The sequence below is a fragment of the Chelon labrosus genome, assembly GCF_963514085.1.
Source record: "Chelon labrosus genome assembly, chromosome: 4".
NCBI lineage: Eukaryota > Metazoa > Chordata > Actinopteri > Mugiliformes > Mugilidae > Chelon > Chelon labrosus.
Window position 1 is genome coordinate 9594727 of NC_140340.1, and position 27887 is coordinate 9622613.

The 27887-nt window shown below is 41.6% G+C and overlaps 3 protein-coding genes across 3 annotated transcripts in view; 2 read left to right on the forward strand and 1 right to left on the reverse strand.

The window, feature by feature from the left end:
• Positions 1-1088: 1088 nt before the first annotated feature.
• On the reverse strand, positions 1089-14527 carry capzb (capping actin protein of muscle Z-line subunit beta). Its single transcript, XM_084542986.1, has 9 exons — positions 14181-14527; positions 7440-7529; positions 5869-5990; positions 4933-5046; positions 4698-4839; positions 4226-4342; positions 4072-4137; positions 3594-3670; positions 1089-2250 (listed from the first exon to the last, which is right to left on the reverse strand). Exons 1-9 carry the CDS (start codon positions 14181-14183, stop codon positions 2163-2165), a joined length of 819 nt encoding a protein of 272 aa, XP_084399112.1. The 5' UTR covers positions 14184-14527; the 3' UTR covers positions 1089-2162.
• A 1236-nt stretch (positions 14528-15763) lies between these two features.
• Positions 15764-22326, forward strand: LOC311487097 (MICOS complex subunit Mic10-like). The gene is made up of 4 exons (XM_084543214.1): positions 15764-15845; positions 21672-21719; positions 21793-21902; positions 21996-22326. The coding sequence occupies exons 1-4, from the start codon at positions 15785-15787 to the stop codon at positions 22002-22004; spliced, it is 228 nt and encodes a 75-aa protein (XP_084399340.1). The 5' UTR covers positions 15764-15784; the 3' UTR covers positions 22005-22326.
• A 2633-nt stretch (positions 22327-24959) lies between these two features.
• nbl1 (NBL1, DAN family BMP antagonist) overlaps positions 24960-27887 on the forward strand; it is a 4339-nt gene continuing 1411 nt past the window's right edge. Inside the window, exons 1-2 of the mRNA XM_084542908.1 lie at positions 24960-25267; positions 26513-26693. Of these exons, the coding sequence (XP_084399034.1) occupies positions 26521-26693 (173 nt within the window). The 5' untranslated portion in view covers positions 24960-25267; positions 26513-26520. The remainder of the gene's footprint in view (positions 25268-26512; positions 26694-27887) is intronic.

Below are 27887 nucleotides of genomic sequence, written 5' to 3' on the forward strand. Positions count from 1 at the left end.
AGTTGTTAACATTAAAAAAAAAAACTCAGCTTTAAGAGTAAGATACATGTAGAAGATTAGAAATAAATGCCTTACGAGCACAGGGCATGGACCTGGAATATAACGTTTGAGCTCAGCTGATACTTTGAGCGCTAGTGACACCTGGTGGACAAACTGCAGCCACACAACCAGAAGAGTCCAGTTTGTGCCTCACAGCAAGAAGGTTCTGGGTTCGATTCCATCTGGGGCCTTTCTGTGTGGAGTTTGCATGTTCTCCCTGTGTCTGCGTGGGTTCTCTCCGGGTACTCCAGCTTCCTCCCACCGTCCAAAGACATGCTGGTTAGGATAATTGGTGATTCTAAATTGGCCGTAGGTGTGAGTGTGAGTGTGAATGGCTGTCTGCCTCTCTGTGTTAGCCCTGAGATAGACTGGAGACTTGTCCAGGGTGTACCCTGCCTCTCGCTCAGTGAAAGCTGGGATAGGCTGCAGACCCCCACAACCCACCAGAGGACATTTTTCGGGCCTCTGCTCGAAAACTGCATACCCATAATAAAAAAAAAAAGTACATTTCAGAGTTTGGATGCTGTTCCGTGGCATAAGATAAGGAAAATCACATTTAGGAGCTAATGTTTTTTGCTGCGTGCATCTTTTAAGACAATAACATCAACACCTTTGATGCAATTTGACTACAGTAACAACTCTTCAATGAAGTTGAGATCAAATTGCTTATCAAATGCAGACAAATAAAAACCTTAATGTGCAGCTTTTCTCAGGAATAAAACAAAATAAAAAGATTTTAGAAGCCAGAAGGTTAGATAATATAAGCATGCATCCTAATAAGACCTTTAAACCCTATTTATCATTAAGACGTAAAACTGAGCAGTTAATGGAAGACTTTGTTGTTGTAAGATGCAAGTGCCTCCTCAAGTGTTTATTCATGAAGAGCATTTATAAATGTTTATATTCTGCGTCTAAATGTTTTGTGCTGGACTTCAGCTGAAGTGTTGGGTGTTCCTTAAAGTTTATGCTTTCCAGTTGATGTCATCCCGTCCAGCACAGCAGCACATCAAGATAAAGAACAGGAAAAAAAAAATAAAATCAGGAGCGAGTGAAGCTTTTTACTGTTTTTATTGTTGCTGGAGGCTCTAATACAATATGAATCATAAGCTTTACAAAATAAAAACAAACAAAAAAAAATACAACAAAAAGATTCCCCTCCAAAAAAAAAAAAAAAAAAAAAAAAAAATTGGAAACAGGCAAAGGTTTCCACCGAGACACAAAGACAAACTGTGACCCCCAACAAAGACATAGTAGGTGAGGAGAGAGAAGAGCTGGATAAGCTGAACAGATGGGCAGGGACTGTCATGTTATGCACAATGTAGGGGATGGGGGGGGGGGTTGATGACGAGGGTGTGATAACAACAGTCCGTCCCCGCGTTTGAGAAGTCTACATTTCCACCTCCTGCAGCCTCATGCTCCCAACACGTGTTGGATAAAATGTAAAAACCTTCTTGGACACACAGATAGGCCGCCCTCGTGTTTACATCGTCCGGAGGATTATACGTGGACAGTTATATTTCTATACAAATATATCAGAGGGATGTCATAGACCAAAAAAAAAAAAAAAAAAAAGAAAAAAGGTGCAAGAAAGGAATTTGATGAACGTAATAATGACACCACCGCTGAGCCTACACCGTCTACAGTCTGAGTCCGTCTCCTCGTCACGGAGGGCGAGCAGGGCCTTTTGAAACTGACTGAGGACGCAACAGCTGTGAGAACATCAGGGATTATTACTACGATGACCCTCACACTGCGTCGTTAACCGTGGTAATACTATCATTATATCCATAACATGGGAGAGAGCGGAGAGAGGGGAGGAGAGAAACGGGGGGGGGGGGGGGGGGGGGAGCGTGAGTGAATGGCTTCATGTCAGATGAGATGCATGAAAACAAAACAAAACAAAAAAAACAGACAGGGAAGAAAAAAAAAAACAAATAAAAAGCTAAGCATTTTCTCCTTTTTTGTTTTTGTCCACAAATAAACAAGAGTGCAGCGCTGAAACAGGCGTGGAGGGAGGGAGAGAAGAGACGTAACGAAACAGAGAAAAGATGGCGGAGATGAGGCGGAGACAGAGAGAGAGAGAGAGAGTGAGAGAGAGACAGGAGAAAACAACCGTAGCATCTCTAGCTGTTCTGTTTGCGTTTGAGTGCCTCCATCAGGTCGACCTTCAGAGCCTCCTGCTTCGACTTGTCAGCCAGAGTCTGAACACTCCTGCGAGGAGGAGACACAGAGAGAAGAGGCGTCAGGGTTAGACAAAAAAATCAAACCGGGAAACAAGAAGGGGAACTGGAAAAGTTTCTCCAGCGAGATGGAAACTCCAAATCTCTTTGTAGTGTTAGTTACAGTAAAATTCTTCTGAAAATGAGTGTTGTCATCACACACTGAACGTAAGCACACTGCACACGAGGAATATTAATGTCAAGCAATTTAAACCGGTACAATTATTTGTTGTCATGCAGTTTAAACGTCTTTTTTATCGGTTTAATCTGCACATTTTATACTATTTTTGTAGAAGTATGACGACGTGAGAGCAAATGTATAGAATTGTATGTGCAAATCATAAATGTAAAGAAAAGAAATCCTCTCTCTTAGAGTGAATCAGCTTGTTTGACCGTGGTTTTTATTTCAGCGCTACAAAAAGCGGCTTCCTCCGATACAACTAAACGATACTCTCAGAATAAACACACCGTCGTAGAAAACCTTATTAGGGCAACGCGCTACAAACCAACACGCGGGTGACTCATTTGAATACTGTGACGTGGTTAGTGCATTTCCCTCTTAGACAAAGTAAACGAAACAACATGCCTTCACAGCTGCACGATCTTCAACACTTTAAGATGCAAATATGTTCATGTTGATACGCAAACACAAAAAACGGTGGCTACAGTTTTATTCAAAAAAGGTACTTTTTAAAAAATTCCCTTCCAATGTGAGCATAAACCTCTCTATAGGATGCAGTCTTTATTGTATTCAAACTGTTTGGTTTTTCAGGGGGCATGCGGTTAGAGTTCTTCGAAAACGTCCTCACTGTCGAGGCCTGAGACTCAAGTCAAAGACGGACAAACGAGTACACACTTCTCCATGCCAGGATGTACCTCTGACCCTAGTCAATGAAGATCTGACGCTGGGTGAGGACCTGCGACAGCTCTTTCTGGAGCTGCCGGTACTTTTGGTTATCGGGCAAAGACTCAATAGATCTGGAGCACAGAGGAGAGGCAGCAGGGGGGAGGAGAGGTGACAGAGGGATTAACGAGAGGAGAGGCACTCATAAAGAGTGACACGAAAGGCAATAACAAAAAATAATAAAAATAAGACTGAAGGAGGGGTTGAGGGAAGTAGTGAAAAGAAGAAAAGGGGCATCTGAAAAGACGGTCGGGAATAAATACAGTAACAGCAAAATAACAGGAACGGACACAAAGGAGGCAAGAAATGATGTGAGCTGAACAGGTACACACATAAACACATAGAACAACTCTGTGATACAATGAGAAGAGCTGCTGACTGGAAAAGCTGTAAAAGAAGAAGAAACAGGTTCCATTATCACGCAGCAGTACCTTAGGCCGTTGACGATGTCCTTGGTCTTCCCGAAGTAGATTTCATTCAGCGTGGAGCGAATCTTGTTCTCCATATCCTGAAAGAAGAAACAAGACTCACCATTACGCATTTAATTAGACAGTTTCTCTGTTGATGAGATATGGAGGTATGAGGAAACTGTATATAAGCCTGTGATTTAGATGCCAAACTGTATTTGACAAAAAAAACCAAACAGAGGATCTTGAACCTGTTAGACGCTGATAATAAAGGTCCCACACTGTGTGGAGACAAACGTGCAGTAAAAGTTACCGTTTCTCAGGACCTAGTTCATAATCGGCTGTTTTCACGTGTCCTCTGGGCCGATTAAAAGCCCTATTAACCCAGACCTCTATTCTCTCACTAGTAGAGATAAGCCCGACACTAAAGCTGATAACGTGAGGGAGAATAAATCTTCTGGTGCATTAGTCAAACGAGCAGGAAGTAAGCGGCTATACTGACTTCAACAAGGCGGCCGATGTTGGCGATGTGGGGTGAGGACTCTCCAACCGTCTCGTCTTTTTCCATCTGTGAAAGACACACATTTACTCTGTGAACACTTCCAGCGTGGACGGACAAATCAGCGCTGTTCTTCTGTTACGCGCGACACCCCCACCTGTCTCGTAAGGCTGCCGCCCAGGTTCATGGTACCAGAGCCGGTCTTGGTTGTCTGGAGCCACAGCATGACGGTGGAGGTGAGTTTGTAGTGAGCGGTGCGACCGCTGGACTTCTCCTGTTCACAAAACAGACACGGCACACAATCATATATACAGTCTTCTCACTATCATGCTGTTTAACATTTGTCAGCAGGTGTGTTTGACTACATTTACTCAAAGAAAATTGTCTATTGAGTATTTCAAACGTGCAGTCTCTTTGTTATTTATCGACAGTGGACTTTTGACTGACGAGTTAAACTGTATTTAAACATCCCCTCTCTTCTTACTGTACAAAACATTTAAGATTTTTTTGTTAGTTTTAAGTAGAGATTATTTTATGCATTTGCAACTGCATGAAAGACTGACTGCACAATAACCGTTGTCAGTTGCTAAGATAAAAATGTCACAGTGTTTGATTCAGCTTCTTCTCACCTGCACCTCCACCACGTGGATGGAGTCCCAGCACCCCTTGATCTTCTTGGATCCATCCCCGGCCTTCTTAATGAGAATGACTCCTGCGAAGCCATGATCCAAGTCCCAGAGGTACACGGAAGACACGCCACCCTCAAAGTACCTAAATACCACAGACATCGAAAGGTCACACCAGGCTGAACACTGTCAAGTTTATTAAAAAACTCCCCATCAGATTGCTTTCCCTGCTACTCACAGGTCTCTGTACTGGTCGAAGGCGTTATTGGCTTCAACCTCGAGTTTCCTCAGGCGAGCTGAAGGCATCGCACCGTCTTCAATGGGAGGTTCATACTTATTACTCCAAGGGGATCTGACGAATGAAAAAGCACCGGAGGATTGAAGCGTTATCTAAATGAAGCAATAGCATCAACAACAATGAAATGTCTTTAACCTTTTTTGGCAGCTGCATATTTAAAAGGAAACAGAAGCTGATGCAGGTTATAGAACAGGAAAATGCTGAGGTATGCAAACACATAAAAGGTAGGTAAACACGCAAACCAATCAGCGAACTGAGCTTAGGAACGTGAACTCTAAAACAAAACATCTATAAAAAGTTTGCAGACGTGTGCCAACATATGCGAGTCATCGTATTAAACCAAAAACACCATGTGTGCTAAAATGAGTTTTTATTTTGAGTTTTTATTAAATAATTAGTTGAAGAACTGATTTGTGAAACATCAAAAAAATTCCTGTCACAACTTTGTAGCTGGAAATGTGATATCTTGTTGCTTGCTGTCATCGGTGTTAGTTTCCTGGTCAACATAGAAACATTGCAGACGACTGCCTTTGTTTTGTAGTTTATCTAAAACGAAATTAATATTTTATTCTTAAGCAAGAAAACGATTATGAACCTTGAATTTCTCAGTTTTATCCCTACTACTTTGGTCCTTGATGATCAGCACACTGTCATGAATCTGATTTAGTTTCTCTGCTGTCAACTAGTCAAATATCTTTCAAATGTTCAACTCACAATGTCACCATTCTTCAAATAGCTAATTCACTTCATGCCTGTGCTGAGTAAAATGTGTTAAAAGTGTAGGTGCATCAGATTTTGTTCACCAGCCATAAATAAAAATAAATAAAACCTTGGTTTATTCTCTAACTATTACAGGAGTGCAGTTATAAACTCAACCTGTAGGAGTCGCCGTCTCGGTTGTAATCACAGAGCAGATAGTCTTTCCCCACCACCTTGTCCCGGGCGATCTTCAGGGGCTGGTCCACAGAGGAGAGGAGGTCCTCACACAGACTGGGCACCTGGACGCAAACCAAGAGGAAAGCTCAGTACATAAACACAGCATTTGATCCTGTTAAGACGATTAAATGCAGAGCTCTTGAAGCATCTTAATACACGTGTTCTGTATGATCCGAGAGTAAACAAGAGACTGGAACAAGATGTTTTGGTCAGTTCAAGTTTGTTTTAACAGATGCCAACTCAAAAAAACGTCCCAGGGCGTGGAGGGACATTTGATATCCTGATTTTAGGCCAAAAATTACTTTTCAGTTCTTGTCTTTCTCTCGCATTCCTGTTTCTCTCAATAAGCAGAGGTCACTGAGAGGAATAAAATATCGTTGGGAAACATAATATGAGGAGGATAAGGGTGTACAAATTAGTTCTCACAGACTGACACGGAGCCCCCTTCTTTATGTGATCGTGCATCAGAGCATAGACACAAAGGCCCTGTTATCCTGAAAAAGCCCCCATACCCCTGAACACGCACACACCTGGCAGCCCAGACTGGCTGAGACAAGAGAGAACAGAATGGACAAAAACCCAGCGGGAAGAACGTAGGGTAGGGTAGAAAACAAGAGGAGAAGAGAGATGTGGGACAAGCGGGAAAAGGAAAGGGTGATTTCAGGTGAATTTGAATTTCGAGGAAGAGTTTTCGAGCCAAGAAACGCCTGGCAGCGTGGGTGATTGACGGCTGCGATAATGATCGCTAACAACCGGACACAGTGGTCGCAGGGTAGGGAAAGAGCAGATGTCCGTGGGGGAGGGAGGTTAAAGGTGAGAGAAGAGGAAGGTGAGCAGGTGGGGGTCCGGCTGAAAAGGAACGGATATGCCCACAAAACAAGGGGAAAATGGAAACAGCGCCACAAGTGTGACCTGATTTGTGTCTGATTTTGCTTAATTTGTCGGCCTTGGCTCGTACCGCTCGGTCAAAATGCACAAAACACGTCGGACGATTTCAAAACAGAAACACGTGTTGCGCTAAAAACTTGAACAGACTTTAATTCAAAATTTTCAGTCTTCATGAAATACCCTCTTCTAAATTAGACAGACCGGGCCTCTGTGTAAATGTAAATTTGTTAAGCATTTGTTTTTTCCAGGCTACGATGTGAAGTGAAACACGCACAGTGGTTTACTTTCATAACATTTGGAGCTCTTTCCTTTGCTTATGTGTTTTACATGACAACGTTAACTCTAAACCTAATTCTAAGTAATTATTTTCTCTTTCCAGGTGCATTTTGAGACTCCAGCAACACATACAAACCCTGAGAGAACAGCTTTCACTCCTGTTAATAAACTATTCCCAAGTTGCTACAGGAAACCGAGACAAACAAGTAAATTTCTGACTCTGACCGGCAGTTTTGGAATAAACAAAACACAGTTCTGCTTCATTTAAATTTTTAAATATAGCTCACACCCTGAGGTGTACTCTGTGTGCTTTGCGTGTATGGAAATCTGTTAAGATGATAACTCACCAAGTCAATGAGGTCACTGAGGTTCTTCTCGATCTGCTGAGGAGGCAGACGCCTCATCAGGTCCAGAGCACAGTCCAGCTGCTGGTCGTTCTGAAACACACAAACATCAGAGTGAAGACACATTAGAAGAGAGCGACATGGGAGCAGATTTTTACTCCTGTCCCGTCACCATCATGCCATCAACTCGTGTATTTTTCCTAAAGGGGACGTAGACGTGTCGGCAGTTTATTTGACAACTACTTTAAACATCAAGTTTAAAACAGAGTCAAGTCAACGCCAAGGCATTTGACTTGTTAGCTATTAGCTTAAAACTTCAGACCGGCCCAACTCGCTCAGGGCCCGGTCACGTGATGTATAGTGAAATGTTTGTTCCAAGAATAGAACAAACAAGACAAATACATCAAAGACAAAGGCCTCGTCCACACGTACGAAAACGATCTTTTCCCTCTCCGTTTTTCCTGGCATCGTTTCAAGAAATATCCGCGTCCACACGGATCCGTTTCAACAGACTGAAAACGCTACTTCATATTCCAGGCCTATAGGTGGCGCTGTTTCAGTTTCAGAAATTCACCAAAAACTGAGAGGAAGAGGCGGAGCATGCGCATAAAGCTTGAGCGCTGTTTACAAATCGGCTTTAGAAGAAACCAAACTCAAGGAGAAATTATATTTTGCCCTGGTAACCCTGATAGGCTCAATATCTTCTCCAGCAGGAACACGAGCATGTAGTCCGCCATTGTTGTTGATGTTGTTATGAGACGTCTCGCGGGATATAAGAGGTGGAAGGCTGCTCGAGGGGTGTGGCGATGAGCGTTTTTCCCTGTCCACACGAAAACGCAAGAGCTGTGTTTGCGAATTTTTCCACCCTGGGACCAGGTTTCAGAAAAGTGCGTTTTAGGGCGATGCGTTTACAGGATTCGTGTGGACGATCGGCCAAAACGATGCAAAACATCTGCGTTTGGACCAAAAAGCGTCTCCGTGTGGACAGGCCCAAAGACATGACATCTTATAGAAAAATATGCTCTTCTAAAATGTTTGTACCAAATAGGGCTTTGACTTTTGCCCAAAAATCATATTCGAAGTTCGTTTGTTTATTAATATTAAAATTCGAATATATTCGAATATTTATTAATTATATTTTGACCATTAAATGTCTTCAGTAAGACTGATACTGGTATCAAACTTAAGTTCTATATGTTCTGTCCACCAGAGGGCAGTGTATCAGTCAATGTTAATAGACTACGTGCACGAAAGGCTGAGTATTTATGCGTGTTAAAATTTTTATTATTAAGCAAACAAGATATGCCGTGTCGGAATGAAGATGTAACGAGCAGAATATAACAGAAGATGCTGTTACGACAGTTAACGCTCCATCGGAAATACACAAGCTTACAGGAACCTAGTATGCTAACGTTACCTACAGGAGCCCAGATGACCAACAATAGCCTTGCTAATGAGCTCGCGATTTTACTTCACCAGGCGTGAAAAAAAAAAAACTCGGAATCTGAATCGAAAACAACGTTTACAAGCAAACACATTTACAAAAAATAATTCCCATACAGGTTCGAATATTAAGAGATCCCTAAAATTCGTTCAATTTTTTAAATATTCGAATTATATTCGAATAACGAAGTTCGGAGTCAAAGGCCTAGTACCAAACAACTATAAGCAATCCATGAAGCAACATAACTGAGGTAAAAGTGACATTGACAACAGTCTATTTAACCGCACAACAATAAATCTCTCCCCGTATGCAGATGACGCAATAAAAAACCTGCATAAAGTCAATAGTACTACACAGATTTACACATGGAGCTGGATAGACATTTCTCTGATGTTGGAAAACATTATTATTAAAAAAAAAAAAAAGAAATCTTGAGTATTATACTATTGATAATATTTTACTCAACTTTTGTACTGGCACTAAAATAACTGTGAGAAGGCAGAGCTAAGCAGTCCTGGCGGTTGAAGAGATTTTTTTTCCATTACGTTGAAGTAGAGAGACAACAGTCCCAGTTAAAATGATGAAAGAGACCAGTACTAACCACAACTAAACTACAAAGACTGTCAAAAAGGCCACTATGTCGTCCACTTGAGCACTAGAGCGTGTAAGTTAAATCCGCCTTTGTATTTTTTGCTCCACCAAGCAGACCCACTAAGATTTTACCACTTTTGCGATAACCTCTGGGGTCTGTTTTGTTTTCTTTGGTGGAACCGGTGGCATTACGCTGTAACTGCAGGTGTCTGAACCTCACTCAAGAGATTTCACGGCTGAGCGACAGCATCAGTCAGACGAACGTTAGTCTTCCCTCTGCGGTCTAAAATATCTGCTGAGTAATGGACCACGAGGCGCAGACTGTGTCCACGGCTCGTCCAAACAGACAACCCAGTTCTGAATACCGTGAATGGTTTTGTGAAGGATTTTCATAAAATGTCACCAGTCGTTCACCGAGCTCACCATTTTTGCTTCCTCATTTGACAATAGGTAATAGTGACTTAACGAGAACTGAAGCTCGACAAGGAAACAGGGTCATGGATTTGACTGAGGTTTTCTTTATTTGACTAACTCAGATTACTGAAGCCCCGTGTTACCTTCAGATACACTTTGACACGCATTGGTGCCCAGAGCGAAGATATTAATCACACTGAAATTACACATGACCATTATTTTGACTCTGTCCTTTAAAGAAAAGGCCTGCTGTGCTTCAAATCTACCGCAACTTTTGAGGCGGCGTCACTTTAACGGAGCAACTGCATCATCGTACGTAGGAAAATATATGGTGTACTGGGCCGCGACTCAGTATTCTCACGCTCTTGCTATTGAAGCAAAACGACCACACTTAGCTTGACTTCTGCCCAGTGGTAAAGTCCTGCTACATTCTGTACGAGTACATGAGATGTGATGCTGTGCGGGAAATATTCACACCCTCGCAGGCAAATCCTATCTAGCACTGTGAGATTACAGACACGGCCCTTTCCAGCTCCACTGAGCAGCACTCATGATCTGTCACATGAGTATTCTGCAAGGGAACGGTGAAAGAAGGGGAAAAACTGGATGACAAAACTCTGTAGGTAATTGTGCAGGTTAGTCGAGTGTCGTGTTGAACAATGGGGAGGAACTACTCTTAAAAAGGAGCAGAGGGTAGAGTGGCACGGTAGCATTGTCGTTGAAGTTAAGTTGTATTGCGATGAACAGATAAACATCACTTAGACCCAACCTTAATTCCGTCTGTGCACTGGTTTCGTGTGTTTGTTAAGGTAGTGCCGCAACTTTTTCCATCAGGTGTAGGCTCTGACACGCTGCAAGTTTTATTTTACCGACACTACTGCTTTATCAAGCACGGCAAACAAAGTTGTGACTTCAGTTTACGACGAGTTCACTGGTGTGGCAGCTTCACCCTCTTTCTCGGTTGGGTTAAAACAGAGAGCCCAGAAGTCAAAATGTCCGCTGTGACTACACTGACCGGATGTGACCAGTGGACTATGCCTGAAACAGCTACACATTTGATGTAATGTTTGCTGAAGGGAAACGCCCAAAGTCTTACATTAAACACTGAAGTGATCCCATGATCCCTCACCATCTTCCCACTCGAGTGCTCGTGATCGGTCCCGTCTAAAGTGCAAGAACAAGCTGAAAAGGTGACCAAGAGAGCTAAATTAACTCAAACATGGCTGACTGGAAAGTCCAATCAAACCAAATTTTGATTAGTTACTGCAAAGTGAACACACAGCACAATCAACCATCCACTGATCTGAAGACAGAAGCTAATAGAGAGCCGAAGTCCCGCCCCCTCTACTTCCGGGTTATGGGACCTATCTTTCGAAAAAATATGAACGGCAGTCTATGGAGAGATCATAATTATTTTTTGGTCCCGTTCGAATTGTGGCATGAATTTCACATATGATGTGTGTGAATTTAAAAGATAATTTTTCACGTCAAGAGATAAATTATTTGACGTAAATAAGCTGAACAACATTAGGTTTTGTATGAGATCGCTTAGTGAACTACATCTCTCGTCTGGAACAATGTACGTCACTAGAGAACTATGGCTGTCTCCTTGTTGAGCTTTGCCGTCTTCTTCCAGGACGAAGGCAGAAGCATCAAACGAGGTGACAATCATTATAAATCGGGTCATGTCGAGAGCTGTAGTTACACGAAGGGAGTTCTGGTCGGTTCTGTATGCGCCAGCATGCGGGACTTGTAGTTCGTTTAATTACGTATCTTCCATAGCGTTTTACTTAACTATCTTGCGACAAACTGTGACATTCTTGACATGTAAAATCATTTTTTATTCTGAAAAAACAACATATGTATAATCCAAGGCACAAGTCGATCGGGACCAGAAAATAATTTATCTTTTGCCACAGACTGCCGTTCATATTTTTTCGAAAGATAGGTCCCATAACCCGGAAGTAGAGGGGGCGGGACTTCGGCTCTCTATATATGTCATCTCATTATAATTGCAGATGATGGTTAAAACACCGTAGTAGGATTAAAACTATGCAGGTCCAGAAGGTTTTTGTAGAATGATAAGAAATACTGGAAAAATACGTGAATCTTGTAACAAACTCAAAACTGTACCGTCAAAGTCCAACAAACCAATGACCCCATAATCAATTGTGATCATTCAATCCAGCCCCGACGCTTACTGAAGTCAACTTTGTTGCTGCCTACAAGTCTGAGTTGTCTATTGGGGATTGTTTTGTTTAGTACTTAGTCACTCAGCGTGTTTGACAATGTGGTCAATACTCTCAATAAACTATAATTTGACAAGCAACAGGCCCTTTTATCTCCCGGAGAACTGCATTCCTATTTGTTGCATCCTCTGTCGGAAATTATTTAAAACAGTCTCTTTATCTTCTGCGATGACATGCTTGTCGTTGTGCAACAGTTTCAGGATTAGGCCGAATGTAAAATATAACACTCATCTTTAGGCCAGTTGTTTAAGACCAAGAACTTATTAATGACAGGACACAGAGCACAGAGAGGACTGCATAGCACAGCCTTCCCTCAGGGGTTTCTCTCCCTTAAATACGCAGTGAGCAGCAGGATATAAGACGGACCAGCCACGACATGAAACCCTGGGGAATGTGTAGGAAGACGTAAGCATGCGGGAGAAGAGGGACAAAACATGTTTTTCGGCTAACCCTTAAATGTTACTGGCTACACTAGAAGCCGTTTTCGTCTGGGAATTATCATACAATGCCATCAAAGACACCTTATTGTGGGCTAAGTCCTACCTACGTCTTCATGACAAGTATTTATAGGACATAAAGTGTCTGGATTTTTCCATCCTGACACAAAAAGAGCACTCCTTTTTGCCATTACAGGCGAACACAAGTGTGACTTTATGGACAGACTGTAACCCTTAGTAAATCTCATCCAAGAAAAGCAATGCTTCTTATGTCAAAATTACAGAGAGCACCGCCACTTTCTGCTTTGTCAGATTATTTGTCAGTTACACCTATTTAATTCACCTCTCTCAATGTTAACAAATCCATCTGCCTCGGCTTATCTGTGAAGTAACTCCTGGAGTGTGTAAACCTAACAAAGTAGACTCATGTATCTGCTATCTGGTCCAAGGACAATGGCATGTGTTATAAAGTGGAAAACCCTCCATCCATAAACATTTTTCTTAAGCGTGACCCCGAACATAACAGAAGTTTCTAGGTAATGTCTTCCACTCTCTCTCAGCTGATGAATCAGTCTGCTCCATCAGACACCTGCGCTCCTTGGCGCCCGTGTTTACCAGTGCTCCTGTCTCAGCGTAAACACTGGCTCAGACCAACAACCCTCGGGGTCAGGGGAGAGCGGCGAGGCCGAGCCAGCAGGATGGATGAGGTGAGGCCGAGGAGAGTGGGCGACGGTGGAGGAGGAACAGCTGCTCTCCCCATATCAGGCACAGGGCGAGTTCGGGCCATATGGAAGTACTACAGAGCTGCTACTTTTATAAACACTGCAAAAGTGCAAGATGGTGCTCGGCTATGCTGTAGTAGTTCACACTGTGAATTAGTGTTTTTAATAACTATAAACATCTCATGATAGAGTGACATTACTGCCATTTAAGCTTAACAAGTGGATAAATGTTCAAAAACAAGCAATAAGTAAACAGCAATTGTTGTATGACTGGGGCAGAGTGTGAAATTCCCCTGAGGACACATTAACAAAGTAATGATCAAACTCAAAAAGCAGGGAGAACAAGGCTGACAGCTTGCCACGGTTGGGAATAGGAGGAGCAAGCGGTCTTATTTTAGCCACAAGCAACCCGGAGCTGGACTATTATAGCCTGTGTGTAAGTGTGTGTGTGTGCACGGCTGGAGGGTAGTGTGTGCGTGTGTGTGATATATATAGGAAACCCTCGCCATTACTATTAACAAACTTGTGTCAAATCCAAAACATCCTGTGCTAACTTTGTGCCTTCGGGACATGTAGCTTGACTAACGGCTAGCTACTTGCTAACTAGCAGGAAGAAGCAGCTGCTAGCTTATTAGCCACGGAGCTAATTCATTCTTATCCGGTAGCTAGGCAGACGTTTTGCTAACAGTGCAAGTTAGATATGCATCGGTGATTTATCTGCTCTGCCACCGCTGTTATTCTCGGGTTACCACCCAAGCGCCTACAGCTAACATTAGCCTAGCTTAGCAACCGTAGCCGTTGACGCTGCGTTAGCAGCAGCGAGCAGCCCCACCAAAAACCCTCCAACACCGTCCCCGTCTCTCCACCAGCTCCACCGCGGGCCTTACCATGTTTGCGGCGGTCTCAGCGGGGCAGGGGAAGACGGATTCACCGACGACTGTACACCTTGGCTTTACTGCGATTTAACAAATCGCTCCACTCGTCTCTTGTTGTTTTGTTATTTTCTTAGTCCCCCGCGGAAGATGTTTCGTTCGCCTCTCCCTCACTGAACCCAGCCCTGTCAGCGAAATTCACTTCCTCAACCGGGCTACAGGAAGGAGGCTGCAGTCAGAAAACAGGCCCCGGTTGCATGTCCGGGTCACTCCGGGCTCTGTCTGCAGCAGCCAATAGCGAAGGAGCGAGAAAGGCATTGCCAAGTATGGAAAGAGAGGAGTGGTGCAGTAAATATGCAGTCAGAGAGGGCAGCAGAAAGACATGCACGCTGACGGAGCCGCAACAAAAATCACAATTATATCAGAGATAACTGGAAACAGCTATAAATGTGACGTTTAGGGCGCATCGGGAAAAGAGAAACATACATTTGCCTTCTGCGCTATTTATTAACACGTTTATTTGTCATAAATTGTGCTTGTGTATTCAAATCATATGATTTATAACGTTTGTGCATAGAGCAGTTTTAATGTGCAATCCAATCTTTATGGTTTTCAAATATTTTATATATTATATGTAGGGTATAAAAGCAAGTATCTACTCAAAGGCTCTCCCTTTAAGTTACTTTTCTATTTTATTTTATTTTTAGTTTAATAAAACTATTCCATTACTTACATAGTAACTGTGTAAATCAACAAGTACTTATACGTTTAAAGAAATGTTTATGGCCACAGTGGTGACTGATGGTTTATAAATGCTAACTGTAGTTATACTGTGTGAAAGTATGCGGACCACCTTTGATGATCATCATTACAGGATGATTTCACGTTTTTATTGCCACTGTACCTGGCAACCCTCTTGTTTTATCATGAAATATAACAATGTGATTTGTGTCTTGAAGCTGTGCATCTCAAAATATGCCACAGCTAATTAACCCTGGGACAAAACATGTTATTTAAAACGAAAGTATGATACCAATGTTGCAGATGTAAAACATAATGGGAACAGGTGACTTCATGTTCAGTGTCTGATGTGCAGCACTTGTGAATGCATGTATAATTTCCTGTGCATACATAAATATGGGTGGAATAGCAGACTCTTTTACTAGCAGTGAAAAGAAGAAGCTGTGATATAAAGGAGAACTTCAGTTGAAGTGGAAGAAATAACTCACTCACTCAGATCATGCCAGCAGGCGAAGTGATAATATAATATACTAAATATCTAATTTATATATCTGATAGAGAGAAATATAGCAAGGCAATACAATATGGAGTGGTTGAACCATAACACTGTACAATACGTGTAAATATTAAGTGAGGTTGAGTTTAATTTTTGATAAAACTTCAACTTGAATGTCCTCACATACAACTGAATGTTTAACGTTATTTTTGGGGAAAAGAGGGAATTAAAAGAAAAAGAAATTGACCAGCAAAACCCCTTATATACTAACATTATTTATGCATAAATAATCTTGAAACCGTGAAAGAAGGTAGTGATGGGAAGTCGCGTGACTTCACATTCCTCTCGCGATATTTCATGGACCAGTCTGACAGCAGGAAACATGGCGGACCAACGGGGACGGAAATGGGACCGCTGCTTTGCCGATACAGCCGTGAAAACAGGTTAATTTATTTCACTACGTGTAATTTAATTATTTCTCACTGGCAGTGGGCATGTAACAGTTTGTCTCACCCGGTAAATTAGGTTCGCTACAGGTCAAGGTTGGAGTCTAGGTGCTTTTATAGCGGGACATTAGTCTGACCACTGTGGGACAGTGAGGTCAAAGTTGTCCGCTGGAAGTATAAAACTACATATTTGTAGATTGCAAAGACATATTTGATCGACGAAGACTTGAGATAGACTTTATTCTTTGTATTTTCAGCCTTACACTAATATATCCATATTGTTTTATATCTCAACTCTCTCCATCACCTAAGGAATAAACAATTATTTTACTGTTTACATGTCAGTGGGACATTTCTTATTTATCTCACTCTTAAACTCAATAAAAGGCAGCATGAAGGGGACGTACTAAATGAGACTAAATGAGCATAAAATATGATTTTATTTGTAGATACATAGACATTGTGAAACATTGTCAAAACTGGCACAAGTGGCACCTGATATTAACATGTAATATAAATATAATATGAATCTGGACACAGACTGATCTCATCCACCAGTCTCCACATTTACACCTGATATTATAATAGGAGTTTGTTATCATAATGCTGCCCACTGGTATGGAGTTTGTTTCTTTCCACTGCTTCGTCTAAAATTACTGCTGCTACCTGTGGGCTTCCTCAGAAACGCTGGAGCTACCAGGACGAGGAGGAGTTAGGTGACCTTTCGACTCATGGGACTGATGTTTTGTCTCCAGAAAAGTGGTCATGGTCGTGCTGTTGGATTGAGTTTACAGCTGGCATTCATATGCTTCTTTTTTTCCTTTTTAAATCCAGAGAACTAGTGTGGACAGGGCCATAAACAAACCATATTTTAGCCACTGTTCAAAATGTGCTTTAAAAGGGATATCATTTTTTAATAATCTTATCAAGATGGGAGTGGACAAAATGTATGTTAGTATTACTGCAGCAACCCACAACCGTGGCAAATACAGAACATTCTCCAGAATATGCCAGCCATCCGTTTAGCTACTGCTCTATGTTGCTTGTATAGTTGCCCAGGCATCTCAGTTGCAATTTATGAGACCTCTCTGCTCTCAGCTGTGTGCTTGATCTGGTGCTAACTTAGTTCACACTGACAGTAAATGCACTTAACTTTGAACTTGTCAAGAGAAGCATCTGGCACAGTTTTCCACAGCATTTTCCGCCACTTTGATCACTTCTTGAGTTCATAGACTACCGTTTGGGCCGAGGCCGTAAGAAGAAAAAACATGCATGCGTTTATTGTGCGTTTTTTGTGGCATTAAAAGGAACATGCATTACCGTAACTTTGGTGAGTTAACACTTTTGTTGGGATCCAAATTGCATACAACCCCAGTATGAAGAAACTACACTTTCCCTCTTTAAGTTTAGTATGGGCGATGGTCCTGCACAGTCCTGCACTAAATCTTAGCTTCATGAAGGGTAGGTGGGCTAGGCTAAATAACAGAAACACTGTATTTGATTCAGTGCAGTTTAACAGCACCACAAACTACATCCTTCCTCCAAATGGATCATAAAATTGAATTACCATCTTTCTGATGCTGTTTCAACGTAAACTGAACATTATTATCAGTCATGAAGGGGGATTTAGTGCAGGACATGCATTAGAATACATTTGTTTTCACTGGTGTACCTAATGAACTGTCAAGTGAGTGTAAATGGGGGATTTATTTTGGACGATAATATTAAAAAGAATAGATTAATGTTGTAGTTTAGAGGACAAACTGTTACAGTAATGAATGAATGAATGAATGGATGTTGTAGTTTTCTTCTGAAATACTGAGTTACGGTTTTGAGCAGATTCCCATGAGTTTTTTTTTTTTTTTCAAGAGTCTTGTTTCTGTTTCCAAATTTCTTTGCCATATTTCGTTCAATGTTCGACACTCAGATACTTAGACTGGCACACAATCCATCCCAAAAGACACTTAGTGACGTCAACTTTGGCTCAATAAATTGTGTTTCTTGCTGTGAGGAAAAACATCTGCATTCGGGCATTTCTTTGAGCGTAGCAAACTGCCAGCTGTGCCAAGGTGTCTCTGGTAACCAGAGAAACTCTGCAGCATATGTTCTGCTCAGGGGGTTGAATAAAAAAGCGGTTCTCTGTTGGTCTGAACTTTTCATGACCATTCAGTAATATATCCTTCACATATTTTTTTGTAGCTTTATGCGAGTGTGTTAATAACTCTTAGCGTTATAAATCATACTTTTTAAGACTTATATATGTGTTACATTCTGTGCCACAGGTTTATGTGTTGGATAGCTTACAAAATGATGCACTGCATTTACCTGAGTTGATGTAATGGCCCTCTAAAACACAGGTTAATGTCAGAATCTCACACAGTGGGCTAAATAGCCAGTGATACAAATGAAGAGGATCCTGGGACAGGTCATGAGAAAGTAACTGGGTGTGGGTTGAAGCTACAGGAGGATGCAATCAGCAACAGGAAACGACTGTGTTTATTGGAAATGTGGTATTTATTTTTAGGAACAGGTAAACAATACTTGCGAGACAGGCCGTTAATAGTCAGCCCTGCATGTCAGTCCTGCAGAGCAATACGGCATTGATGGAACAAGCTGGAGATTATTGAAGAATTCTCATTTAGTAATATTCACTCAAACTATTTGCTTTTGCAATCCTTTCCTGCTGAGCACCCAAAAGGTCACGCTGCTGCCAAGTTTTTTCTGGACTACTTTTGTTTTCACTCGCAGTCCATTTTGCGTTCCCTCACGATAATGTTTGCATTTTCCTCTGATCCGCAGAGAAAGACCGAGCCGTATTATGATACTTCTGTCATAATATACTGGTACGGTAGACCTCCACTGGATGTGACCACAGCACAAAGCTGTGCACCCTCAACTGAGGCATGAATTTGTACCATTGGAGCTGGAGAGATAACTCCATGAGCTAGGCCCTCACTGACCATTGGGACAGACTGTAACCATGGCCGTGCTTTGGTTGTTAAGGTTATGGCTGTCTATAATGGGTGTAACTGGCTATATGCAGTGATGGTTTCGCTGGCAGAGCGTTGTATTGAATAACCTGTATCTCTGAACTCCTGTGGTGTGTTGGTAACATGTCACAGAAGCACCCCAGGTTCGTGTATTTACAGTACATCCAGACGTATCCATAACATCATGGACTCGGCCACATGTGCAGCCACAGGTTCATCCATCATAGCCAGCCAGGCAGAGCAGCTGCTGCTCTGCTCACAACCAGCAGCTGTATACGGTCACAGTATACATCATCTCTCCTTTCTGCTGTACATACAGAACATTTTCCTAAACGGGCTGTGCCTTATACCTGGAAGAACAAATTCTTATTAGCAGGGATTGGGGGCTTGCAGGAAGTTTTGTGAGTAAATGCAAAAGTGTTCCACAGAAAAAAAAAACTGAACATAACCCGTTAAGGACGCCATGCTTTTAAGTTTACAAATTTTTTTTACATCAGATGTTGTCCTTTTTATGAAACCTTGTTTTCCCTGTTTCTCCATCTTCAGTTCTAAAGACTGGTGGGCAGTTGGGGTTCAAATAGGACTATCTATGGGTGGTGCCCACCAGAAACTTTTATGACTTGTGCGAGCAAAATTGTTTTTTCCGTAGTTCTGAATACTTTTTCATCCCTTAGTTTCCCTTTAAATACTAATTCTCTTAGCGAACTAGCCAACTCTCCACTGAAAGAATTTTCTCAAGGAGCTAGCACCCTTTTGGAGATACTCTTTCCAGCACAGGAACCAGGGTCTAATAGTACTTTGTGGTAATTTTGAAAGTAGTACTTTTCAAAAATGCAAGAACTTTGCTGAACTAAAGCTTTTTAATTCATGGTCTATCTCCTTGACAGCTCATAAAATCCATGTCCAAGTCTAGTGGTTTGGGCGTTTTGAATCAGCCTTTCAGTTCTTTGACAACATTTCCTGGAACCAGAAGTTCCAAGTTCCAGGTGCATGTGAAACTGTTCTTTGGCCCAGTACACCTCTGTTGATGTTAGTATGCTCCCTCAATGGCTGTGCTAGTTCCACTCACCACTTATTTGAACAAATGATCTTGAGAGGAACATGTATGTTGAGATTTTGTAGTTATATTTGACATGCCAGATCAAATCGTTTGGCCGGGCCTTATGTGTTGACGGAAAGAAGTGTAACATCAACGTAGTCATCCACATAATCTGTGCACAGTTGATTTTGATTTGTTATTCGATATTTTTTTTCTTTGTGTCGGTTCAACCACTCCCTGTCGTGAAATCCAAATAGCTACGCTGTGCTAGTAAAGTTGGGGAATCACCAACGTCTGCTGGGGACCATGAATGTCTGTACAGACTATCATGGCAATATATCCAGTAGTTGTTGAAATATTTCAGCTTGGACCAAAGTAATGGAACAACTAACTGTCATCCTGCTCGCCAAGCAACGAACTGGAAATACCTATGGTCAGTTCTAAGTAGAGCTGCAGGCTCAGAAGAAAAATATTATTGTACTGTAATGATTGTACTGCCGTGTTTGGTAATATAATTTCTTTCATTAAAGCTGAGCAGATCCTCCACAGTGGCCCCTCCAAACACACTGAAACTCCATTAGTTCTCAAAGGAATGATGCAGCCTTCATCACTGTTCAACAAAATAAAACATTTTCCTGAGTTAAGGGTTGTACTTTTAAATTAATTCCCTAAATCACAATGATTGGAAATGATGGTTTTATTTGTGCCATTTGCAGACAACATTTCTAATATTGAATAAATCAACAGAAACACAATTAACCACGTCTGGACTTCGTTTGCTGGCAATACTTACAGAGCATTTTGTGGCCTGTGGGTTATACGTTTCATTCTTCTCCAGCACAAATGTTTTTGTTATAATTTAATCCCTCTTCGTAGATGTCCAGACAAAAGAAAGACGCCAAAATGAGATGTTGATCTGCCCTCGGATTTTACCAGTGCTTTTATTGTATTACCGTCGGTGGAAAATCAGAGGCTTCAAAAATGCGTTCTGGCTCCTGAGCAAAGAAAAACTGGAGCCGTATCAGACGGAGGATCTTTTTTATTTTACTACATCTTTGCTTGAAGTGGAGGCTGAGTTAAATGATATACTGTTGATATGTGCTGATAATGAGGATGAGTGGAGTCTTTTGTGGTCTTGTCTGACATTTGTAAGTTGTGTAATAGGGAACAGTCTGAGGGTTCTGGTTCAGCCACACTGGTCATGCTGCATAGCTCTCTGAATCCAATTAGGAGTCGGAGGGGCCCAAATGGCTGTTTTTATGTGTTTTCTGTGCTGGCTGGCCTTCTGTTGGGTGTGGCGTGGCCTGCAGCGAGGTGAAGCTAAGCGCACAAACACATTCCTCCTCAAGATCCCGCTCTGGTCTCAGAACTTCTAACAGCTTTGCCAGTTTCTGTGCTACTGAATGACAGCCTGCCTGATCGTCTAAGACATTACTCGCCTGCTTGTGTCTACCCACTTACCTTTCAACTCTCCTATCCTCTGACTTGTGGACGCTGTCATCACTCCTGTTTATCTCAGTTCCCTCTCTGCTGCAGCCCCTTTGCTGTTCCTGTCTTAGATGTATTTTCTCTCCTTTTCTTTTCCTAATGAGCAAAGTCTTGCAAAGTGGTACCCACCAACTTTCGCACCAAACATGCAAGCAGCACCCCACTGACCTCATTACAGCAGATTTACATCTATGCCAGCCAGTGTTCACCCTAGAACGACGTGTTCACATTACCTAAGTCAAATATATTTGGATGTGGAGCTTAATATAGCTGCTCATACTTTTTTTTTTCCTCCTCTCTTTGCAGTGACAGGCCTTGGTGTTGGCATTTTATTCTCTCTCCTCTTCTTTAAACGTAAGTATTATCCAGGATTTATTTTGTACTCCCTACTTTTAAGAGCATGCATTCACGTTTTTTTCTGCACCAGGTCGCACGTGGCCTTTGTCGTTCGGTTCGGGCGTAGGACTGGGTATGGGATACATCAACTGCCAGCATGACTTGAAGTCGCCATATCTGATTCATGGTCGCGTGGTTAAGGTGAGGACACAGTGTGAAATGTTCATGGAGGTTTATGACACACAAACGCATCATGACACATGATCTGTCTGCGTTCTTTTTTTTTTGTTACAGGACCAATAATGAAGGACTGAAGATGACGAGGAGTTTCTCATCAGTTTTTGCGTCCCTTGTTCTTTTCTGGCTCAGCACGAACATCCAATGATGCACGCATTGTGTTTATGAAAGGGCAATAAGTGTATATTTAATAAAGTCGTTGTGGAAAATTCTTTTTCTTGCTCTCTGTTTTTCTGTGTGAATGTTTGAGAAGAATGAAATGTGGTTTGGGGGTGGGAGGTAATTTCGTGTGTTAATGAGCTGGGAGACTTGAACTCCTGCTGTTTTGGAATGAGGGCCAGGTTCAGCATCTGCAGCTCTCTCTTAGAGAGTGGGAGGATGAAAAGTTGTACTGAATGATGGAATAAAGAAAATGGAGTCGCTAGTAGAACAAAGCCGGCGTCGAAAGCGACTTGAAAAACAAGAAAGTTACGCTTGCATTCGTTTGTTTGACATGAACTCACATACGTGGTATCAGCCACCAGTTTTCCTATTTATAGACTTTGGTTTCTGGTTTGCCGTGGATGGCTAGATTTCCTTTGTGATATCAAGACAAGAAAGAAACCCAGTCTGGTTTTTATTCAGAGTAGACCAAACATGGCTGCCATGCAGTCCTGTTTTATGTTGTGTGAGCTGTGTTTGTTACAACCGTGACTGTTTTCGTCACAGAGAGTTGAAATGCACGCATCTACATATCAGGAGGAATCTCTTAATGCCCTGTGTATTCATTGGCTGCGTCTCTCTGTCTCTGGCAAGATTGTTTTGTGTGATTGATCACTTATGTGTGGGTCTGCTCGGAGAGAAGAGGAATTGCTTGAGTGTGTGCACACGTTTATCCAGCCCCCTGGTGAAGCAGAATCTGAGGAATGCAGAGAAATGCCGTTTCTGGACTGGAGCTCGGTCTTATTACTAACAGGTGAGTTCTGCACTTTGCACGTCTGAGCATAACACATGTTGTACACGTTCACATCAAAGAAAACATTGGCTCATGCATACTCTCTATTACACACTCATATTTTCCCTTCTCCATCACGGTAACAGTTTTTCCTCAAACATTCCTGCACACAATAGAATCAAACTCATTCCAGTGTGTTCAGGGGCCTGTTTCTTTTACAGTGCATCAGGCACAAAGTAACCCTGTCAGAAATTAGGCCGTGTCACTCGTCCCCTGTCCATTAAAATATTTGTTTGCAAGTGAAGCGCGACACTGATAGGGGCGCTTATGGATGCGAGCCAGGCTGAACACCTGTGAGCGAAGGTGAACTGTTGGGAGGAAGTGCAGGAACGAGATGTTGGCGTGTGGGAAGCCGATGACACAGCTGACACTTACTAGGGCAGCCAAAAACCGAAGGCTACCTTGTCTGAAAATCCCCCGTGATGAATCATAATTACTGCTCCAGTGACGGTACCGAACCACAAGTATTCATCTTGCAGCTAAAAACTGTTAAGTCAGTACTGGTGGTGACTGTGTGACAGTGATTAAGCTATAATGGAAATAAACTAGTTTACTGAATCACTGTAGTTTGGGACAAATTTGAGGCGTATGTTTTTTTAACATTTGATCATTTTTAGATTAAACTACTTTAAATCATGCAGGATGAGAGGCCTTTTACATCCATGGTTATTATTTACTCTTTTATACATGAAATAATACATTGCATTTAATTTACTCACTGCAAAGTAGGCAGAGTCCATATAAATAAAAAATAACTTATTAACAACTTATGAAGGATTAATATATATATTTTAAATAAAATAGCAGGTTAAACTAAACTAACTTGTGCAGGTTAAACTAAATCATCATTATGTGGTTTTTATAATGTCGTAATGTATGTGTTGTATGTACTTTTTTACTGTTTCAAGTATAATGTAATGAACTGTAAGTATCACACTATTATCTTCCCCTTATAGAAGTAATAAAAACTCAATGCATATTATTTTTTTTTTTACTTGGGTGAATGTTACTTTTAATAGTTTTGTACAACCATTTCTGACTTTGAGACTTTTAAAGCAGAACCTACAGTCCAGCGGAGGATATTTTAACCTTTGTGGTTTATATGTTGTTTTAATTGAGGATTTAATTACTTTCTTCTCTACTGAACACGCCACCGAGAGTATCAGTAGCTGCCTGATACAAAGACTAAAGGAGAAGCTAATAATCACCATTTAAATAATACCCCGTCGCCCATAAAGTTGGAGTCAAATATTTTTTTTTACCTCTTCTCATGAAATGATTGTGACAATGTGATTTATTCTTGATATATAAAGTGTGTACCTTCTCAAAACTTCATTGATCAATCTCTTCCAAACATATAACTGATAAATGGGAATTTAAAAAAAAGAAGGAATGTGTCTGAAAACAAAAGTATTCCAACTATATGACGCAACAGTGCATTTGAAAGGGTCAGCAAAGCCAGGGAACATAATGCATTTAAGCAACTCATGTGCTCATGAGGCTGTCAGTGGTTTCTCTCCCAGCATACTTAGGGACCTCAGATAAATTAAATTGTCATGAGCTTCTGGTTAGTAACCAGCTATTTATGTCATTTCGACATCCCAAAGTTGCCTTTAATGTGCACACTGAGGGGGAAAAGGGAACACAGCATTGATTCACATCTGCTTTCCAGTTGCACTGCATTATCATACAGAGTTATTAATGTTTCAATTCAAAAATCTAAAAGCATGTGTTGCTAAAGCAATGCCAGATGCATGCCTGTAAATATGCATTGTTTGTGTAATCTCGTTATATTTGCATATGGGTGTTCGGTGCACATGAAGTCTCCTGCTTGGAGGAACATTTGAAAGCTTTCCAGCAGTTTCCCTCCCTCCCCGTCCACAAACGGCACAGCAGGACCCCCGTCCGAGGGCTCAACCGCGCCTAACCCTCGCCTCGGAGTTTTACAACAAAAGACAACCACTTGGAAAGTGTTTTTCAGCTGGAGGATTTATCACTGGACGGGAAGAGAACAAAGGGGAGGGACGGTCTGAGCTGATGGACTCGGAGATGAGATAGCGTTCCTAATCTAACCCATCTCCCCATCCTTCCTTCCCCGTGCTCGGACGGACTGGGACTTTTTTCTTTCCGGATGATGTAACTGGTTTGTGACATCTCGGATTCACCGTCGCCGCCAACATTTTACTTTTAATTAACAGCGGTGATACCCGACGACAAGCGGCATCCTCGGCTTTTCTTCTCGCAGCCCGTTGTCCAGGTTTCGGTGAGGGGGCTCAGCTCAGCGGGACGTTGCGCAGAGCTCAACTGGCAGTTCCCCCGGCTTCGGTGAGCTGTGGTAAGGTTCGCAACCAACCTCTCCTGGGTCTCGTTACTCATAAAGTACTTTATTACTTTTCAAAAGTAACGTCGTTTGAACACTTGTTGGCTATTCTCCCACCAACGGCACTTTAACCGGAGTTAGCTAGCTAACGTTACACTTGTTAAAAAGTGACAGTTTAAACTTTTGCCACCTTCTGAAATACGATGAAGTTACAACTCGAATAACGACAGTGAATTTAAATATCCACATTTTTTTTTTCATGCTATATTTAAAATAGTAAATATAGTTTGATTGAGAAATAATTTTTTTCATTTTTTTTTTTTTTAATTTGCACTACCCTTTATTAGCGTTTAAACGGTTTAAACTGACGAAATGACGTAAATGTAACGTAAAGTAGCTACGTTACGTTACAGGAGGCCGAGCCGTTAACAGCCGTTGAACTATTTAGATTAAAATTTAATGGTTTAGATTTTTTTAATTTTTTAATGTATGGGAAAATAGCTTGTCTTTAGTCGAAATAAAAAGTATTTGAAACCAAAAAAAGGGGGTTACTGTAACGGGTTACCACTTTATAGATGTTCTGTCTGTGTGCCACACTAAAGAAACACCGTTAATTTAAACACTGTTTAAGTCTGGACTCTTCATGTTTGTTTAAAAAAAAATAATAATAATAATATAAAACAGATTTTTTAAAATAATTATTAAGGCAAGGCTCCATATCATGTGGAGATACCTGGGTTGATTTATTTATTTTATTTTATTTTTTTAGCGTCAGAGCCATATGGAATTGCTGAAAAGTGTGTAAAACAGTGGATGTGGGTGACCACCAGACACTTTTTATAAGCAGCAGGAGAAAACGATTTTGGTGGGTTGTAAATGACGTGACTGGTTGTGGCATTTTTAAAGAAGAGTGGAGCAGAGGCAGAGCAGAGGAGTACGGAGCAGACTTTTTGCCCCTTTTGCTCATCTGGGACAATATAAACTCAGTGCAACGCTGTTCTCTCTGCAGATGTTCAACAAGTTGTCTCTTTTAATCATTCAAACGAGTCATTGCTCACTAGCGGAGTAAATATGATGCCCAGGGTTTGGGTTTCAAGCTGCTTATCGCCAGGAAGTGGTCAATCCACCTCTGCAGGGATTCGCAGAGTTCAAGTTTCACATTAAAACCAGACATTATGTGACCATCAGATGACGTGAGAAGACTATGCCCTGAACAGAGTTAGCAGAGTGGTAACACGCTGTGGTTTTCTGCTCCTTTAGGTGCAGTCATGTGGCAGAGGATTCAGATTTGCTGCGCACTGTTTGCACTGTATTCAGCGGCACCGCCTGCACACATCAACCGTCTGGCGCTGTTCCCTGACAAGAGTGCCTGGTGCGAAGCCAAGAACATCACACAGATAGTCGGGCACACGGGATGTCAGCCTCGCTCTATTCAAAACAGGTCAGGATGAAGGCCCTCTCTGTCTCGCTCTCTCTCTCTCTCTCTCTCATTCCCTCTGACAATGTCTCAGTGCAGCTGAAAGAAATGAAAGATGCAGAAATGACTCGCTATCAATAAGTTACGTTCTCAGAGTCATGCCTCATTCAGTTTGTAGGAGTTGGCACTGACTAAATATCGTCGTAGAGAAGAGAAACAGGGATTTTAGTATGTCACACAATAATCAGACTGCTACACATGTATAGTATTTCACTGCCTTAAACAATCCCAAACAAATGACAATATCTCATCTTCGATTACGTGCGTGTTAAGTTAAATAAACACCAAAATAAAATTTGCAATTCAAATGTCATCTCTCAGTAGACGCTGTCTGTAAATTCAAGTAAGCTGTTGCTTCCTGCACGCTCCAAAAACTGTATTCAAAGTTGCAGATAATCACAGGCTGCGCTTACGTGGACAATGTGTCTCCAGACTAAACCAGCTAAACTGTTTACATGGACGCGAAAAGAAAAATGATCAGACAAGATACATGCCGAAACATCAGTCAAGTTTAACATTTTTGACTCATGCGAAGAGCTATTATCTGCTTATTAATCCGCCTGCTGGCTATATAACAGAAGAAGAGGAAGAAGACGTTCTTTAGTCCAACTTCATTGACAGCAGAAGAAAAAAAAAACATGACAAATGTCCCACATTTTCAGCAGCACCCGCCACCACGGTTGTGGCTTTCCTTTCAAACACTTGCTCGAACCGCTTGTTGTTTTTGTGCTTAATGTTTACCCCACATGGGGCGAACACAAGCAGAAAGAATGTGTTCATTACACCCGGAGAGAAGCGATTGGATGAAAACATTCACATGTTTATTTCCCTATTGAACAGGTTATCAAGAAGTTTACACCACCATCTTTATTTTTTAGTTGTTGATGTATTCTTTAAAACTCAGCGTGATGGGAATGTACAGAGATATTTGCCCTACAAAAATGTACAGGGCATCACCACCTACAAGTATCTCAATCAGAGGGAACGTTTCTCATCTGATTACATGAGGTATTTTTTCTGATTGTGCTTTTATTCAGATTCTTAGCATAATACTAGTGTCTGTGTAAAAACAACGATACATGTTCTTTAGATTTTTTTAGACATTAATAATAATGGATGATAATTACTGTTAGCTACCCCCACAAAAAGGCCCAAACC

Excerpts from the sequence above, each read along its gene's own strand:
- capzb (XM_084542986.1), bottom strand. Across the intron at positions 4,138-4,225 it reads GCGGCAGCCTTACGAGACAG|ATGGAAAAAGACGAGACGGT; the intron begins GTGGGGGTGTCG and ends TGTCTTTCACAG. Across the intron at positions 2,251-3,593 it reads GACATCGTCAACGGCCTAAG|GAGTGTTCAGACTCTGGCTG; the intron begins GTACTGCTGCGT and ends TCCTCCTCGCAG.
- LOC311487097 (XM_084543214.1), top strand. The coding sequence starts at position 15,785 with ATGGCGGACCAACGGGGACGGAAATGGGACCGCTGCTTTGCCGATACA. Across the intron at positions 15,846-21,671 it reads CGATACAGCCGTGAAAACAG|TGACAGGCCTTGGTGTTGGC; the intron begins GTTAATTTATTT and ends CTCTCTTTGCAG. Across the intron at positions 21,720-21,792 it reads CTCTCTCCTCTTCTTTAAAC|GTCGCACGTGGCCTTTGTCG; the intron begins GTAAGTATTATC and ends TTTCTGCACCAG.